The sequence below is a fragment of the Epinephelus lanceolatus genome, chromosome 7, assembly GCF_041903045.1.
Source record: "Epinephelus lanceolatus isolate andai-2023 chromosome 7, ASM4190304v1, whole genome shotgun sequence".
NCBI classification, from domain to species: domain Eukaryota; kingdom Metazoa; phylum Chordata; class Actinopteri; order Perciformes; family Serranidae; genus Epinephelus; species Epinephelus lanceolatus.
The window spans coordinates 30,270,501-30,289,101 of NC_135740.1; the positions used below are offsets into that span (position 1 = coordinate 30,270,501).

The window sequence follows — 18,601 nt, forward strand, 5'->3', positions numbered from 1 at the left end:
ATAAATTAAAATACAATTTCTGTTACTTGTCATTTAAGAGTTGTAACTCTTGGCTGAAGTAAAGCAGAAATGGTCGAAAATTCACAAAACTGTGATGCATAGAATAAAAATAGCACCAACTCCCTTACAGGGCACGGTGACAAGCATATCTGGGCCAATAAAACTTTGTACAAAGCTTATGTGCTGATATGATGGAATTACCTTGACAGGGACTGACTGAAGTTATATAACAAGATTACAACACAAAGACCCCACAACAGCAGCAAATGTAATTATAAAGTTCAACTTAGAGACATGCAGGAGAGCTAATAAAAAAACAATATTTAGTCAGTCTCACCTCCAATTCTTTATTTTAAGTATATCATTTACAGAAATATTGTGAATCTTAAAACTAACCAACAGGATTTTCAATTGAATCCCCTTCGCAGAACTGTAATAGGAATGCGTTTTATATCTTTAGAGAGAAAAAAAATAAAACCAAACAGATCATCAGAATCTTGAAGAGACAGTGAATACGTTTTAGGCTTCGAATGTGAATTACAAAAGGTAAAATTTTTAACAGGCAAAAGGACTTTTTTTTTTATTTGGTTTTGTTCTGCTGTACAAGCTAGAAGCAGACACCTGAGGCAGCAACTGCTGTACTTTCCAGCTACACAACTTCACTGTGATAACTGAACTGAAAGGAGAAAGGGGGTATTCAGCTTATTTTACTCTGGGAGGAAGGATTTCATGCATACCTCTACAAAAATGTACTGAGATGAAAAATGAACAGGGTTTATACATTTTTTTTCCTTTCCAAAACTGCCTTCTGGTAACACTGAACCAAAATAAGATGTCAATATGCAATACTTGTTGATGTATAATTTGTACAAAATTGTTTCAAAAGTGCTTATTTTGGTTCATGTTCTGTACTCTTGACCAGATGAAACATGCTAGAACTACTGAATTTCATAAATCATCAGTCTCTCCTACCTACAGTATAAAAACAATTTAGAAAATCAAGCTACAAAGATTCCTTCATGAAAAACAGCATTCTCAAATCAACTTGTAACATAAATGAAGTTCACACTTGATTAAAAACACAAACACATTTAGCACAGTGTCGGACTGAAATAAATAGGGAAAAATGGATTCACTATTCAGACAACGAGCAGAGCTCATGAGAGTTTCCACAGATATGATTGTCCACGGTTATGTGGAGGATGTACCAGGATCAGGAGTTCTCAGTTTCACAGTAAGAGTGCAGTGGAGTAGGTGAGAGTCATCAGTCAGCCAGCTGGATGGGATGGGACACGGTGTGAGGGGTGTTATTACTGGAAGTGACTGATTCCTTCAAAATCTGAATTACTACAATCCATAGGGGCGCACCAGGTTCCCTTCGTTGTGGCTTGGACGAAAGTAGGAGAGGATCTTAAGACTGCTTGACCTTGTTCTTTTCCTGGTCATTGATGTGCTGTTCCTCTCTGCTGTCCTCTCTCTCCGGCCGGTCGTCACTCTGGCGGGCAATAAGCAGTCGGCAGGTGAGCAGAATACCAAAGACTAGAGCGTGGGCGTACCGTTTCAGGGGGTCTCCTACTAGCTGGTGGAAGAATAGGACGGCAAGCATGACCAGCAACAGCAGGAAGTTGGCCACATCCTTCGGCCTGCCCGGTACGAGGGTGAGCACCACACCACAGCCCACCTCCAGAGAGCCAATGATCTTACGAAGCAGGACTGAGCTGATGCCAATCTTTTTCAGGCCTGGCAGTGCCTTGGCATAGCTCTTGTATGCCCTTTTCTGAAAGGATAAAGCACAAAGATCTTTTTAAATGCATCTAACATTTAACTTCAGTCACACAAACTCCCACTGATATCTTTGAGTGAGGCCGTTAAGGGACAATGTAAGGTCACCAAGTGTTTAAATTCAAATGCTTTTATTACATCACCATGGTTGCACAACTAATCTCAGCTTCCTGGCCTAAGAAAACATTTATGCATGTACAATTATGACAAGAAAATAACGTGAGCATAGCAGTTTGGATTTTGCATGATGCCTAAATACATACCAGCTATCATCTTCCTTACAGGGCATTTCAACATCAGCCCCGGCAGGTGCATCTCATAGAAATTGCTGGAATCCGCCGCCATTGCTCTTTAGCTGTTGCTCTTTATATTAAACGAGACACTTAGCAGCTAAACTGTATTTAACATTCTGTAAAGAGCAAGATATCACTTTAAAATCTGCATGTAGGTTTGCATGGTTCAGCTAAATTATAGCATGTAGCGCGATTAATACGGTGCATTCTGCTATTCATTGCTGACCCCCCATTTCAGCGTTTACTAGCTAATGGTTGTTCTATTTATCTATACCGATTCATGTATGTTACCCATGTTGACACAGAAATATTTAAAGGTTTATCTTAAATCACACAGGCCTAGCCTATGTGCTAACTGTGTAACTAACGTTACAGGCAATAACCACACATACAGCAGGTCTCACCATTTTACATACATGAATCTCCTCTGTGAAATTAACTGATGCTTCATAGGGGCAGATTTTAAGAGTAAGCTAACATATAAAGCATTCATTTTCCGTTATCTTTTACTATTTAGGTCAGCATCCCCTCACATTATTCGAGCCTGAGAGCCTTTCGCGTCTGTAGCCAGCACAGAACAATGGCCTTTAACGTTCTCCCACAGATGCCGTCAGTTTATCGTGAAGATTTACTCACCATTTCACTGTATGCGTCTTTGCTTAGTCTCGGGGTGAGCTTAATGGTCCCCATAAACACGAAAAATAACCCCAAAGCAAAAGAAAGGGCTACGATAGTAATTGTCCTTGGTGAGGCCATCTTTCGCCACCGTGCGTGCAGCAGGCGCTTCCCACTGAATTGAATGAGAGTCGGATGGTTTCCCGGTGAAGATGCACCAGGGGGATGGGCTTCTGGGTGGACGACAAAGATGGCGACGCGCGGGTCCCCTCTCGGCTCCGCATCCAGGAGATGAGGACAAGTGCAGCCTGACAGGAGCTCACCCACAACTCAAAACACAGCATCTCACTTTTATTACCCCTTTACTTATTCATAAAACGAACCTGACAATAGTAACAGGCCATTTTAGTTAACTTAAACAGGACAAGTCTTCTCTGAATTTGTTTCTTCCAGTTAGAGGATCACTACCGTTACATTGAGGTTGCCAGGCAACCAGCAAAGACTCCAGGAAGTCACTATGCCCTGGAAAGAAATAGTCCCTCAGACAACTAACCTTAAAACTACAAATTTCTATTTTCAAATCAGAATTTTTAGATGAAGCATATTAACTAGAAACCTTTACAGATGCTGGTAGGTGTATTTTGTTATTTTTCAGCTAAGCAGTCGGTTTACATTGTTCAGTTTTTATGCTAAGTTAAGCTAGCAAGCTGCTAGCGGTAACATTATCTTGATTGGTTTTGGTACACTTGCAGCTTTGAACAAATTAAATTTGAGTTGGCCTCAACTTTTTTCAGCACCCCAATGACACGGTGAAGCACCAGCCATTCATAAGTTTTTGATTTTATCTGTGGTAACGTTACTGTGTTATTTAGCTTAGTTAGCTGACTTAATGCTAGCTTTATGAGTGTACTGCAGTGCACACAGGGATGCAATGGGGTGGTGAAATGACTGTGATGTTAAAATGACGCTCAGACGTTGATGAAGAACAATAGTTACTATGGCTTGGAAAGAAATAGTCCCTCAGACAACTGACCTTAAAACTACAAATACCCTGTTCAGTTTCTATGCTAAGGTAAGCTAACCAGCTGCTAGCAGTAACGTTAGCTTGAGTGGTATTGGAACATTTGCAGCTTTGAACAGGCTACAAATTAAAGTTGAGTTGGCCTCAGCTTTTGCAGCGCCCCATTGACATGGTGAATAGTCAACCAAAAATTCCTTTTTCGATTCTAGCTGTGGTATTGTGTTATTTAGCTTAGTTAGCTGACTTAATGCTAGCTTTATGGGTGTATTGCAGTGCACACAGGGATGCAATGGGGTGGCAAAATGTGATGTTAAAATGTCAGGCATTGATGAAGAGCATCAGTAATTTTTTGACCAAATACAGACTTTAGATGACGTTCAGGTGTGTTGCTTTGTGGCAGGTAGCAGACAAAACTTTAATTACTATTGTTATAACTATTACTGATGCTCAGGCTACATGTTTTCTTGTACAGTTGACGATTGGAGATTTTGTTTGGCAAGAAGCTCTGGCATATTTGTCTGAGGCATCCATTGTAAAAACAACATGTTAAACTTTCGGTTCAAGTAGGAATATTTCAATATTAATCTAGATTTTAGTTATATAAAAGGTGGTGTAAATATCTTACATACTGGAAAAATAAGGTCACAAATTCTCCAGTGAGTAATGCAGACATTTAAACACAACTATTTGCCACAGTGGATTTGCAAGAAAAGGTTATTATTTCTCAGCAAACCACAGAAGTTGTGTATATCTTTAGGCAATTTAACATTTTTGTCATTGTTTAAGTTGAGGACAGTACAGTCAATACTGACAAAACTGAACAACTGCCAAAGCCAGAAGCTGCAGCGCTCAGAATCAAATCTGTTGTGCCATCTGGTAAGTACTGAATTTTCTTCAGATATAGGAAACGGACTGTGGATTGTGAAAGATGGTCAAGATTACTGGTACATCAGATCGGACAGAATAATTATAAAATTGACAAAAAGTGGGGAAACAACAGAACCCAGCTCGAACATTTAGATAAACAATCTGGTTCTTCGTCTGTCGTCTGTTAGATTCTTAAATCTTAATAACTTTGAGCACAAGTACATTGTTTGCTGAAGCTGCTGTTGTAATGTAAACAGTACACAATAAATATGCCGTGCAAGTAGTGATAAAATGTTTATTTTTATTATCAACAATGCCCCATACTCAGTGCTCTGTCAATATCTGGAAAGTGTTCAAAACCCATAAAAAAAAATACAGTTCAAAAATCATGTTTTCCTTACAATCAAAACTTAATAGATTTACACAAACAAAACCTCTGTTCACATTTTGGCCAGTTACACAATTTTATCTTTGACTTTTCTTTAATTTATACATTGTCATTAATACATTTATCTTTGATCTTTTTTTCAAATTTTGTATTATTAATGTTTCTACCATTACATGATTATGCAGACCTGCCCTTCACTACACAGTGGAATTTACAATTTCACTCCAAAGGTTCAGAGATCAGGTCTTAGGTCTATGGAAAGTAATAAAGACATAACAAGAATCTGTGTATCTGTCTTTGAAGTGATGTAGTGTGACTGTGTCCTACTGCCATGGACCACGTCCTCACACTCAGGTCGCAGGACTCAGTCTCACTGTCCCTGATCCTGACGTTCCTTCAGAGCCAGTATTGCTTTTCGGTAAAGATCTATCAGGAGACAGGGTCATCTTTTTTTTAAAATTTAAAGCTTCCATTTCATTTAATTTCATTTCAGTGTCCAAAGTGTTACTGCATTTGATTTGGAGATGGGAGAAGTGGATGAGGCTCACCAAAGGTTGCGGACAGGTCCACAGGTTGAGAGTAAGCTTCAGACATCTCCTCTGTGTTGATCTTGTTCTTTCTTTTCACTTTGACAACTCTTTTCTTCTTCTTCGTTTCCCCTTTAGCTAGACATAAGATAAAATTAATGTTAGATTTCCATTCTTAGACAGCCAAAAAACAAAACATATAGATCGTTAATAACCATTATCAACCTTTGAGCAGCTTCTCGTCATTGTCTGGTGATTCTGGCACGTCCGCGCTCTCTTCTTTCACCTTCGTTTTTCGCTTTGGTTTGACTTTTTTCGGTGGGATCAGGGCACTGCTGGCTTTCTCTCTTTGAACAGAGTTTTCTTGCTCTCCTTCAGGACTGTTGCCCTCCTCTTCCTCCTCCTGTTCATTTCCTTGATCTTCTTCCTCCTCTTTGGTCTTAATGGGCTTCTTCTTCTTCTTTGTCTTCAGTGTCTTTTTCAGAGTGGTTTCCTGTGAATAAAACACTTGAGAGTTTAATTCACCATTTCAGTATTGTAACATAATTTGATGTCATGTTATTAAAGAGGACTTCACAATTATGACAATCAAATACAAAATTAAGGTGACAAATGCCACCATTCCAGCAAAGAGGTTGAGATATAGACCTAGTTTAAGGAAAGGGTGAGTGTTAGGGGTGGACATCATCAGAGGCCTAATGATATGATATCATCATGATACTTACATCATAAACTATATTATTGCAATTTAAAAATTATAATGATATGACGAGTATTGCGATGACATATATTGCGAGATATTGCAGTTTATTACCTTTTATTTAACTGCAAATTATGTCCCCAAAGGAAAACTTTGTCACCATCTGTTTTTTATTTGTTAAGATTAAGTTTTCAGTCTGTTTATCTCACTTCAGTCCTTTTTATTGAAGCAAAATGTGTCTAGTGGACTGAAAAAGCAGCTGATGTTCTTATTCTAGCAGGCTACAAAAAGATTATAATATTAATATTGTCTATAATATTAATAATGTCTATAATTCAATAAATTGACACTTGGGATCCGTGCATTGATACAATACTGCCATGCAAAATATTGCAAAAGTATAGTTAATGATTTTTTAGGAGGAGAGCTGCAATGATTAATTGGTTAGTCAAGCTATATCAAATCAATCTTTTTGTTTGTTTGTTTAAGAAAAATGCCCAAATTCTCTGGTTGCAGCTTCTCAAATGTGAATATTTGCTGTTTTGTATTGTTTTGTGAGTCCATTGTGACTGTAAACTGAATATCTTTGGGTTTTAGACTGTTGGTTGGACAAAACAAGACATTTGAAGGAGCCGAAGTTCATTCAACCATATAGCTTTATTGAAATGTGTTTCTAATTTTCTTCCCCACTAATATTTGTAAAAGCGTTAGAAATAGTGCTATGTCTTTACAAGTGTTTTGTAGTAAAGTGGTCGCTAAGTGTAGTTTTTAAAAAGGGAGAAAGATATTTTCCTGACCTTTTGCAGCATGTTACGAATGGGTTGCAGCTTTCCTTCACTCTTCGTCTTTTTCTCCTTTTCTTTTGGCCGATGAAACTGGCGGAGATCTGACTTGCTGGATCGCATTCTGAGGTGAGAAAACATTTAACATAAAAGCTCAGATTAAGTAACATACCATGCATTGGGTTTATGTTGAGCTGTACAGTATTTATTATGTTTGACCTCTCTTACCTTTCCACTTTGGTTTTTTTGCGAACTTTCTCACTTTTCCAGGCCTTTTCCCGCTCTCTTGGTTCCAGAGGCCTCTTGCTGTCCTGCGCGACACGTGTGCACAGCTCAGGGTAATCTAGACAAACAGCACGCAGCAACCAGCGAAGTCCTCGTAGAGTCTTTCTGTCCGACCAGCGTCGCAGGTCCATTAAGGCTGAACAAGGCTCCTGAGAGGGTGAGGACAAAAAGGTTTGTCTGTCATCCATAGTCTGTTTCAATACTTCCAAGATATTTGCTTTTGTTTGTGTTTGTGAACGTTAACACTTACAATATGGCACAGAGAGCGGCTCTGGTTGACCAGCCTCTCCAGTGATAGAATCTCAATCAGCTCACTTCCCAGCAAAGCGTTCATTTTGTCCTGTTTGTTAGCCAGCCTGAAAAAAAAGTCTCAGTTACCCAGTGGAGTTATTTCAGTATTTCCCTCATCAGCCACGAGGGGGCACTGTTTACACTACACATGACATGACATCACACCTGTAATTTATGTATAAAGTTAAGTATAATTACACTAAAATGGGTTTTCCTGCCACTCTCGGTTGCTTCAGCAGGTCAGCAAGCACCTCCTTGACTTCCTTTATCCTCAGCCTGTCACTGGAGTCCACCACAAAGATGATCCCATGGGCCTCTCCACAGAGCTCCCTCCAGGCTCCTCTCGATTCTGCTGATCCCCCAACGTCCAGCAAGGAGACCAGGTAGTTCTCCACTCTCAGCTCATTTCTGACGCAGCCTTGGGTGGGTCCTGCTTCCACACCATGGGGGACTGAAAAGGACAGGAGGTAAAACACAGGTAGATCATTTGTTGTGTTTTAAAGCACTTTTAGAAATTAATTTGTCTTAAAGTCACTGTTGAATTACCTCTTAACATCCCTCTGATGGAGGATGTTTTTCCTGCTTTGTCAAGACCAACCACCAGAATGGTCACTTTCCTGCAGAGGTACAGATCGTGTAAAGTTTCACTTAAAAGAGCACCATGTAGCTTTAACTGACAGCTGTACATTAAAGCAGTAACTGGACATCTTATCAGGTGGCATCAATGAAGTGTCCATGACATGCAGATAGGGATGTAAGAGAATATCAATACACAATGTATATGTAATGTATCACAATGTTATATTTTGTAATACTGTGCTGACTCTTGCAAAGATTTGTGGCAGTGGTTCATTTTGTGTTGTGTTTAACCCCCCGACACCTAGATAGTGTTGTAATCTATCTTAAGCCATCTGACTCTTCCACAATGTAACAACATGGCGGTAGGATAAACACAAAGAAAACAGGCCTATGAAGCAAAGGGTGCACTGCTAGCATTTACAGTATACCTAATATTACAATTTCAAAAATCGCCTTGCTTACAGTATTGCAATATATTGAATCCAGCCCAGTTGCCAGAGGAAAATGATTGCATTATACATTTCTGTAAACCATGAATATGCTACATTAGCATATTTCATACAAGTCATATCAAGTTATATACAGGCTGACTTTTCTCATCTGGAGGTGGAGGGGATGGTGGATAGTGTGTCACATAGGCAAGACACCTTCCAAGCTGCCAACCACTGCAGATGACTGTTAGACTCCAACAACACTGGTTGTTTTTGGTGAACCTTGGTGGTGTTTCCCAGTGGCATTTGTGGCCCTAAATATGGGTGGGATGTTTTCCTTACTATAACCAAGTGTTTTTTGTGCCTGAACATAATCACACCTTCACAACAGCGTTGTTGAGAAACACAAAGTTTCAACATATCCGCTACAAAATATTGTACAAATGTAACATATCCATGGTTTGCAGAAACATACAATCAGTGTTGGGCAGTAGCATCAATACAAGTAGAGACGTTACTGATTTGACTGCATTCTCATTAGTGTGGTGGTAACATCACTACTTTCTGAATCAAATAGCTTTTCAGTAGCAATGTAAATTAATTGATCGAGTAGCACGGTAGCATCCACAAAAGTTACAAGCTATTTTTCCCCAGGAAAAGCCCTGACGTGCAGCAGACTTTTTTTCTGCGGAGATCTGGATAAAAGCAAGGATAATTGAACTAAGGCTAAATAATGTGACTGACGCCAGCACCACACTGAGGCATGTAAACAAGGGAAGCGCATATGCATGACATCACATACTAATCCTTCAGTTTGTTGTGCTTGCTGCTTTGCTATTGGCTCTGACTGGCTACATTGCACTTCTTGACATGTCGTTTATGCGTCTTGCCCCTTATAATAAACAGTTTAACTGAACATTTTTTTGCCTTTGTTTAGCTGACGTCTTTTATTATCACTGAGCAACGATTTGACATGAAGTAAAAAATAAATAAAAGCAGCTTTGCAAGTAGCAAGTTACTTTTGCCATTTTCTTGTAGATTAGCTTGCCACATTTCTCTGGGGATAGCTTCAATGTAATGAAACTTAATTTTGATTGAGAGTAACTGGTAACTGGTAGCTTGCCCAACACTGTGTACAATACGAACTTTTTCCTGGCAGGGTAGGGTAAATTGAATTGTAACCCCTTTATTTTGATACATATTCTATCGCCTGATTCTTGCCAATACACAGCGTTACATGCAAATTCATATTGTACACAAATACCAAAGGGAAAATAGAAGGTCATTTTCAAAATCAGTTTCTATGAACCCAGCAACATGAGGATTTTATTTGGCCAAATGTGGTGAATCTAAGAGGTTTAACTTTGTGATTAATCTGATTAAACCCTTGTTTTTTTTTTCTTTGGAAGATAGACATTTTACCAAATACGGCACATCCATTACTGACCACCTGTTCTGAGACTCAATACACATTTTACTATAATTATTCAACAAATGTTCTATTAGTTACCTGATTGGCTCCTGTATTTTGGCGACCCAGGTACAGCAGTTGCTCATCAGGTTGAACATGTTTACATGAGGTGAGCAAGGTGAGCACAGTGGCCACCATCTTCTCTGGAACTGGTAGCTGCAAACAGATGCTTAACCTTAGTATGACACACACACACTCACACAAACAAGGCTGGTCGGTTGAGTCACCGAGGTCATGGCCAGGTCCAACACAAAGATGCTTTGTGTCACCTGTGGGTTTAGGAGACTTTTACAGATGGTCAGACATCCAGGCAATGCTTTGACTGCCAAGTGTCTCTCTCTACCTCAACAAAATCTAGCTGTATTAGCAATCTGTATTAGCTGTAGTAGCATTCTTTTACTCTCAGAGAACATAGTTACGAATATTATATATAACTTTTATTTAATTAGGAAGTCACATTGAGATTAAAAACCTCTTTTGCAAGTGAGACCTAGCTAAAACAAGGTCAAATAGCAGCATCCAACAACAGCGACAACAGGTATATCAAAATACATTATAATACAGTGCATAAATGAGGCAGCAATATTTCATCTAGAATTTGTTAGTTAATTGAAGCAGCTAGCTGTGACCACTTCCTTTATTCTAATTTTAAAATTATTTAAGGAGATAAGGGCCTCCAGTTTGAGCTTTGCATGCAGATTGTTCCAGGTACAGGAGCCATAGTAGAACAGACTTGTTTTGCAAGCCTCTATGCTGGTACAAGGTACTTGTTTATGTACGTGTTTATTATTTAGTTTGTTGTTCAACCAAATTCCTCAGTATGTATAATTATCATCAGACCGAATGGAGACACCATCAAGAGTATTGATGGAGAGAGCTGCAACCTTTATCTTTTCAGTCATAATTTAAGTTTTGGTTGAGTTTAAAACTCCATTTATTATCTCTTTATATTCCGTTTCTGCCAATAGATGCCCCTAAATCCTATACACTGGACCTTTAATTTATTATGTATTTCGTAAATTATTAATTCATTATTTAATTCTTTTACCTTCATTTTAATCAAAAAAAAAGTGTTTCTCCTCAGACAATTGTACCACAAGTGGATCACACATGTGAGCCCAGTAAAAGCTCTCTGCCATGTGTAGGGAAGTATGACTGGGCCTCTAAACTCTTGTAATACACACACACAGCAGGTGTCTGAGGTAGTCAGGCCATGTGCTAAAAAAAACACCGGCAGATCTTTCAGTCCTTTGTCCAGTGCATCTGTTGAGACTGCGTAATCTGCTAAAGCCAGTTTAGAACGGCCTGCTTTTACCATGTTGTTAACACCCTGACCCATATTTGTTTTGGCTGTAAAAGACAGTGAAGTCATATCCATCACTGTGTAGTGTCAGTGACGATGTTTTCCATGTTTTCACAGACAATCTGAGCAATAGTTGAGTCTTTAAGACAAATGGAAACATCAACAAGTCCAAAACCCAAAGATATTCAATTTACTGTCATATATGACAAATAAAAGAAGCAAACAGTCTAGTTAAGAAGCTGAAATTGGAGGATATTCGATAATTACAGTGTGAGTGTTAAAGATTTATGTGTTTGCTCTATGTAGAGACTTTAAAAAAATATGTAATGTATATTCCAAAATATCATTTTAAGTTGTATGATTTTAATAATTGTGTTTATTTCAACAAATACTGGATACTGAAATGTTTTCGGTTCAAATTAAATGTTTGAATCTGGCTCATGCTTTGTAAATATGTTTAGATTAATATATATGTTGATTGTATTGATATCAGAAAGCATGAATAAAATAAGAAACTGGAATATTAACCAGAAAGAATACCCAGTTAAGTGTAATACAAATCCCAATTAGCATTAATAAAAGCCATAAAAACATGTTGATGTAAAAATAAATAACATAATAAATCTACAGTCAACCTACAGAAGATTCCTTTATATTTTTCTCACTGACATAAACACTCTAATATGTAATTTATCTATAACAATGTCTAAAAAACAATATGCACAACAGTGCACCAGTTTAAATTCACGCTGACAATGAGTGAACAGTACACATGAAATCCAGTAAATCAGAGGAAACCATTTCAAACCCAGTGAATATTAAACTACCAGTACCTGAAGCCTAAATCACAGGTAACAGGTGAGAGGTTTGCTAAGCCAGGAGAAATTTAAAGAATACTTACAGAAGTAAGTCTATGTCCATGCATTTGTTTGGGTGCTCGTCCCTTCTAACATCATGTATCCACTGGCCACAGAACTAATCAGGCTCACACTAAGCCTTTAGTCACCCCATGTGGGAGGAACAACCTGGGATACGTTGTGTTGGAATCTCAACCAATCCCTGAGTCGTCTGAGCCGATTGGCAATCCCATTGGATGACGTGGTTCTTCTTTAAGAACTAACAAAGGTGCATATACCCGTCCAGGACAACAAGACGTGTCTCATGGTGTGATCTGTGACGTGGTGCTGCGATCTCCTGACAGTGGCATCATGCAGAGCGTTTGGACAGATTAAGACTGCACAATTGTAGTGGAGACAATGACATCATAACCATGGTGATGGCCAGGTGTTGTCACACTATGTATGCGAGACAGGTATAAATGGAACTAAACTTTTATATAGACCTACTTTTATATTGTGAGGTACATCTTGATTGAGTTACAAATGATATTTATACAGAGTGTAGCTAACTAACATGTTACTGTGTTTATACAAATATTTATGGGTGGGTGCGTACTTTACCAATATGTGCTTATTTATGTATTACAAAACAGGTATAGGTCCCATATAAATACTGTGAAACTATCAAAATGCTTAATCCACAAAGAAATGCACACAGTCCATATTCAGAAACGTGTTTTTAAATGAGCCGTCAGGACTTTTGTGACGTTGCTATGTCACAACTATACTTTTTAAAGGTAGAAAAAGCTGCTTCAGTGCCATTACAGTCATGTCCCAATGACAGTGCAAAGACACCAAGAGCGCAGCTGTGGAAGACCCGGAAACAGTGACTATTCACAGCAGACTTTGCTTTTCGGGAGTTGGGCTAACAAAGACATGCACTAAATCAGAGCATTTCAGGCTGAGGGTAAATACAGGCATATTCAGGCAGACAGTGTGAGAGAAAATTTTTAACAATAAAGTATGTTCTGGTAGAAACACAGATGAATCTGAAAGTGAGAATGATATGGGACCTTTAAAGCTATGTCACTTCATTCTGTTTTTATGGTGCCTTTTCAGCATCTGACCAGGGAACGGGTGAAAATTAGCCTTTTAGGTTAACTCTGGCTCATTTACAGTTCATTTCTTGTTAATCAATGAGAGATGGTCCAGTCTAACAACTAAAAGTAAATAAATGAATTGATAAAGTATTACTCAGTATGGATACAACAAGATTATACTATAGCTGAAAACACATTTGAAAAGGAAAGTCAAGGTTTTTATACCAGCAGATTTTATACACAAATAAATACAATTTTAATTTAAAGGTCCAGTTTCTACAATTTAGAGGCATCTGTTGGGAAAATGGAATATAAATAGATAATAAATGGAATTTTAAACTCAGCCAAAACTTAAATTATAACTTTCTCCCCTGAGCAAAGCCCTCCAGCCCTCTCCATCAATACTCTTGATAGTGTCTCCATTCAGTCCGTTGATAATTATAAATACTGGGGAATCTGGTTGGACAAAAGTGTAAATTTTAAACACACTGACTATCTTGCAATGAAATTTAAGTTCACAGTGGGCTTTCTGCACAGGCTAAAGTCCTGTTTTTTTCTCATGGCACTAAGAAAATTCTCAGTTGCTAGCCTATTTCTGACTCATCCAACTTACCTAAACCAGAATTTTTTATCTTTGCTAGTTGATAATTACCTGAAAGTAAGAATCATTGCGTTTTTGTTACCTGGCTGAGACAAGGGAATCCTCTTCCATGGAGTCCGCCATGTTGTTTTTACAGTGAACCATAACGAAAAAACCAAACACCGGCTGTCGACAAGGCCCTTTGTATCTTAATATCTTTGCATCCACCACCGTAGTTCTTCTACACACTTAGCACACAGGAGAAGTTTCAGTTGGTTGCAATCTGCTAGATGCCCCTAAACCTATTCCTTTAAATCAATACCTGAATGTAAATATTAATGTTCAGGTGCATCAGCAGCTCACTAACACTTATAGAGGATCACCACATTACATAATGGTATTAATACAGTCATTAGTCAGTCCAACTCATGCTGTAATGCAGCATTGGCCACTAGATGGCCTCATATTCACAGGCTCTATTTTTAGAGGCTGCTGTGCACCTCATAGTCTCTGTAAATAATATAATGGCTCTGTTTTCAAGTCCTTGACATGCTTGACAAGATGAATGGCTGCAGCTAGATCTCAGTCTGCTTAAAGCTGTACATACATATTTCTCACTTGCAGGCCCTGTCCATGCATCAATCTACAGAACTGATTATTTAATATCTTAATGTTAATATAGGAAAATGTAAAGACAGCGGACTGAGGAGCAAAGCTTCTGCAGATGTAATGAAATTATACGTAAGGCAAAAGAAATGTTCAGTGAAAGCTTTCAGAGACCTGCAGTTATTGTTTGTGTGCAGGCCTTATCTCATTATGTCATTAAACCAATGTCCAATCAGACTCTGCCCTTCTCTGCTGAGTAGACTCATCCCAGACTCTGGCCACAGCCGTGCATCAGCTGACACTGACACACACACACACACACACACACACACGCGCACGCGCGCGCGCTCAAACACCCCCACACATGTACGCACACACAGCAAAAACAGCAGCAGCTGAGGACCACACCCTCATCTGCTGCTGTTCTCCACATTGCAAACATGCTTCAAAGACCCCCACTGCTGATTCTGCAATCTGGGTTTCAGCTGGACGTCTTCACTGCTTCTGCTGTAATAAATTAACATTAAAGGAACAGTTAGATATTTTAGGAAATATGCCTATTCACTCCCTAGCCCAGAGTGAGTTAAGAAAATTAATACTTGAAACAGTTTTTGAAGAGAAATCAGTCATGAATGAAGAATCTGCTGCTTCTCGTTTTTGGCGTTTTATTGTATTATAGTCTGTGTCTTTTGTTGTTTTGCTGTATTGTCCTGTTGAGCTCTGAGTTTTGTGTTCTTAATTTACATACAGTATTTATTGTTGCGTTTTTGTATTCTACCACATATTGTGTGTTTTATCTTGAGTTTTATGCTTTTTAAATGGCCCATCTAGCCATTGGCATCACAAATTAACTTAGATTTTCCCTACACAAATAAAGATTAAACAAAATTTGTGTACTAAATATGGAGCTGGTGATGGTGGTGCAGTGGTTAGCACTGTTGCCTCACAGCAAGAGGGTTCAAGGTTGAAACTAGCTGGCCAGCTGGAGCCCTCCAGTGTGGAGTTTGCATGTTCTCCCAGTTTCTCTGGGTACTCTGGCTTCCTCCCACAGTCCAAAAACATGCAGGTTAATTGGTAACTTTAAATTGCCATCGGTGAGAATGCGAGAGTGAGTGCTTGTCTGTCTCTATGTGTCAGCCCTGTGACAGTCTGGAGACCTTTATAGGGTGTATCCCGCCCATTGTCACTGGGGACAGGCCCCAGCAAACCTGTGACCCTTAAGAGGATAAGTGGTTACAAAAAATTAATTAATGAATACATTTATATGAAGCTATGAACCAGTTAGCTCAACATAAAGGCCGGAGGCAGGGGGAAACAGCTACCCCGGCTGTAATAGTAATGTGCTTACCAGCTCCGTGATGCACTTGGGCCCAACAAGACTTCTTTGTATAGACTTACATTGCGAAAGAGACAACTGTAAATTATTGGAAGTTGAGAAGAGCTGCAAAATTGAATAATTTTATCCCCATTCAGGTTAGCATAGCGCTAATCTGGAAGTAGCTGGCTCAGTGAGCAGAAATCTCTACTGCACTTATTCTGTGGGCTCAATGATGCAGAAGCAGCACCGATGATCCGGGTAATTTCATACCATGAAAACAGAGCTTTTTTGGCTTCCAAGGAGCAGCTTTCATAGGAATAAACAGAGTCCCACCTTCAGTGCTGTATCCAGTTTTCTCAGTACATCCATGGTTCTAGCCAGGTTAGCTGTTAGCAATACCAGTTGATTACAATGCATTGCACTGTGTTTTTGGCATACACTCACAATAGCAACATGCTCACAGATAAAAGTTGGACAGTATTGTGTGTATGACTGTTTTAATGAAACGGCAATGAGACTAACGTGCTTGAAAACAGTATATTACTACAGCTTTCACTACTGTTGATGTGTGAAGCAGCCACATTGGATTCTGAGGTCATCCACCATCTTTCTGAGTTGGAAATCTGACTTTGTGTTTGGATGTTCCAGTTGAAATTTCTGATTGGGAACTTGGAAATTCGAACTTTCCAGTGCAAATGGAACGCACCAAGAGAATGTGAAGGTACTTTATGCTCTGTGGGATGTTTCCATTAACACTAAGCTAAGCTAAGCTAACTATCTCCTGACTGTAGCTTCTGGTATCTTCTCATCTAACTTAGCTACAGCAAGAAAGCAAAGGCATATTTCCCAAAATGTTGAACTATCCCTTTAAAAATCAGAAAATGACTCTCGTAAAGAATTTGAAACAATGACAAGCAGCGTGCCCTTTCACTGACCTGCTTGGCTGGTAACACTGTGCACATGTCTGGTGCCCAGTAATGAGGTTTCCATCTTCCTCTTCCCCCTGTCCCCGCACAGCCTCTGCAGTCTGAAGTCACTGACCCACACCACTGCTTCAACAAACACATGCATTAGTAATGACAAGCCTTGGAAGGTTTGCCGACCACTGATGAGATCTGATTAGACAGGAAGAGGTCTGCATGTTTGGAGTGAGCTGTGGTGAAACTGTACCACAGTTCATGGGGAGACACACAATTGTTTTGTAGTTATAATGGAAGTGGCTGCATAGTTAAATCTACCATACTGGAAGTTGAAATTGTTTTTTTGTAAAGGTTCATTTAAGGTGACGGGTCATGTTGACATAGACCTAAGCAGCAAGAAGTTTTGCAATGGAAATGTTACTCCACCACAGATTGTGCCTTTCTCATGCCCCTTCCAAACCGACTGTCCTTGTTTGCATAAGCAGTTGAGCAAACATCAAACTGGTTGTGTTCTGGGTCACAAAACATAATTGTTTTAATGACCCTGCAGCTTTAACAAATAGTGACATAATGAGGAACTGTCAGAGTGAAAAGTGAATGAGAAGATGGAGTGCAGTTTGAGTAGTTCATTCAGTGTGTGTGTGTTTAAGTGTGCTGCACCTGTTTGTGTGGCTGCTTCAGTCGCAGGCCTGCAGGTCACCATAACAAGGCCAAGTCCTCCCTGCTGGTGGAAACTAAAAATGGAAGCGCAGAGAAACTGATCTCTCTCTGCTCACCCTCTCCACTGTGCTCCCACTTGGACGGGACAAATACTGGATGTAATAAAACTACAGTGCATGTTGTCACTGTATCAGTAGCAGATAGTTTGGCACAAGACGCCCAGGGAGAGTGACGTGCAAATAAAATGTCAAGTTCTTCTTAATTCACAGTGGATCCTTATTTTTTAACTGATTATTGTTGTTATTTTAAATGGACTGAGAAGGCTTTTGAGTAGAGGTAGTAGTATTAGACATACAGCAGTAGTAGTAGACGTAGTTACAGTGTAGTAGTAATACTCAAAGCCAAAGTGACCTGGCAAGACACCACATGTGGGGCTGCTCAAAATAGCCGAACCATGCACCAGATAAATGTGAGCATATTTCCAGTTTCTTTTCCCTCCTCTACATGCAGTGAGATCATTTGGTGTTTTCCTTCCCTAGTTTCCGTGAACATGGTATGTAGGCTAATATTTGTATTGCAGATTCACATCCCTGTTCTGCTCTGTTTACATAAAAATGTAGTGTTTTCCCTTTCAGTTTAATCCATACTGTATGTTTCTAAGCTTTTTATTTAGTGTAACAGTAAGTGTATCTTTCTTTAGAGTTTATCAATTGCTTGTAATGTGGAATATTTTAACCAATGCTCTACACTTTGTTTATGGCCAAAACAGAAAAATATCACCTGAAGTGGGGCAGGTATCTGGACACTAGAGATGTACTAGTGTGTGTGTGTGTGTATATATATATATATATATATATATATATATATATATATATATATATATATATATATATATATATAAAACAACAACACATTGTTTGTGATGAATAGGTTTGATATATGATGGGCATGTGACTCAATTGCAAGTTTAATTTTATTTCATTTCAAACATTTTTTAATTTATTTACTTATTTAGTTTTTTATTTATTCATTTTCCTTCCAGCTTACTTACAGAATTTTATTTATTATGCCCCATCATGTCTCTCTTTGGTTAGTAATGTGTGTAGTATATTCATGATTTGCGAGCTACTCTATAGGTAGGATGACCCCTCTTGGTTACGGGTGGGATGGGTCGGGGGGTTGTTTTGTTGTTGTGGTGGATTGTATTACATAGACCATGTGTTGCAACTGATTTGAATATCAT

The 18,601-nt window shown here is 38.9% G+C and overlaps 2 protein-coding genes across 3 annotated transcripts; both read right to left on the bottom strand.

The window, feature by feature from the left end:
- Window positions 1–333: 333 nt before the first annotated feature.
- tmem35 (transmembrane protein 35) lies at window positions 334–2,938 on the bottom strand. The gene is made up of 2 exons (XM_033632566.2): window positions 2,712–2,938; window positions 334–1,777 (listed from the first exon to the last, which is right to left on the bottom strand). Exons 1-2 carry the CDS (start codon window positions 2,829–2,831, stop codon window positions 1,412–1,414), a joined length of 486 nt encoding a protein of 161 aa, XP_033488457.1. The 5' UTR covers window positions 2,832–2,938; the 3' UTR covers window positions 334–1,411.
- Window positions 2,939–4,859: 1,921 nt separating this feature from the next.
- Window positions 4,860–16,732, bottom strand: arl13a (ADP-ribosylation factor-like 13A). Of its 2 annotated transcripts, none has more exons than XM_078169426.1 (10): window positions 16,714–16,732; window positions 10,072–10,188; window positions 8,098–8,168; window positions 7,750–8,002; window positions 7,511–7,616; window positions 7,204–7,409; window positions 6,991–7,099; window positions 5,719–5,986; window positions 5,515–5,631; window positions 4,860–5,392 (listed from the first exon to the last, which is right to left on the bottom strand). In XM_078169426.1, the coding sequence occupies exons 2-10, from the start codon at window positions 10,128–10,130 to the stop codon at window positions 5,337–5,339; spliced, it is 1,245 nt and encodes a 414-aa protein (XP_078025552.1). In that variant the 5' UTR covers window positions 10,131–10,188; window positions 16,714–16,732; the 3' UTR covers window positions 4,860–5,336. The 2 variants fall into 2 exon arrangements, with proteins under 2 accessions (XP_078025552.1, XP_033489464.2); XM_033633573.2 differs by lacking the exon at window positions 16,714–16,732 and adding an exon at window positions 12,237–12,310.
- Window positions 16,733–18,601: the final 1,869 nt, after the last annotated feature.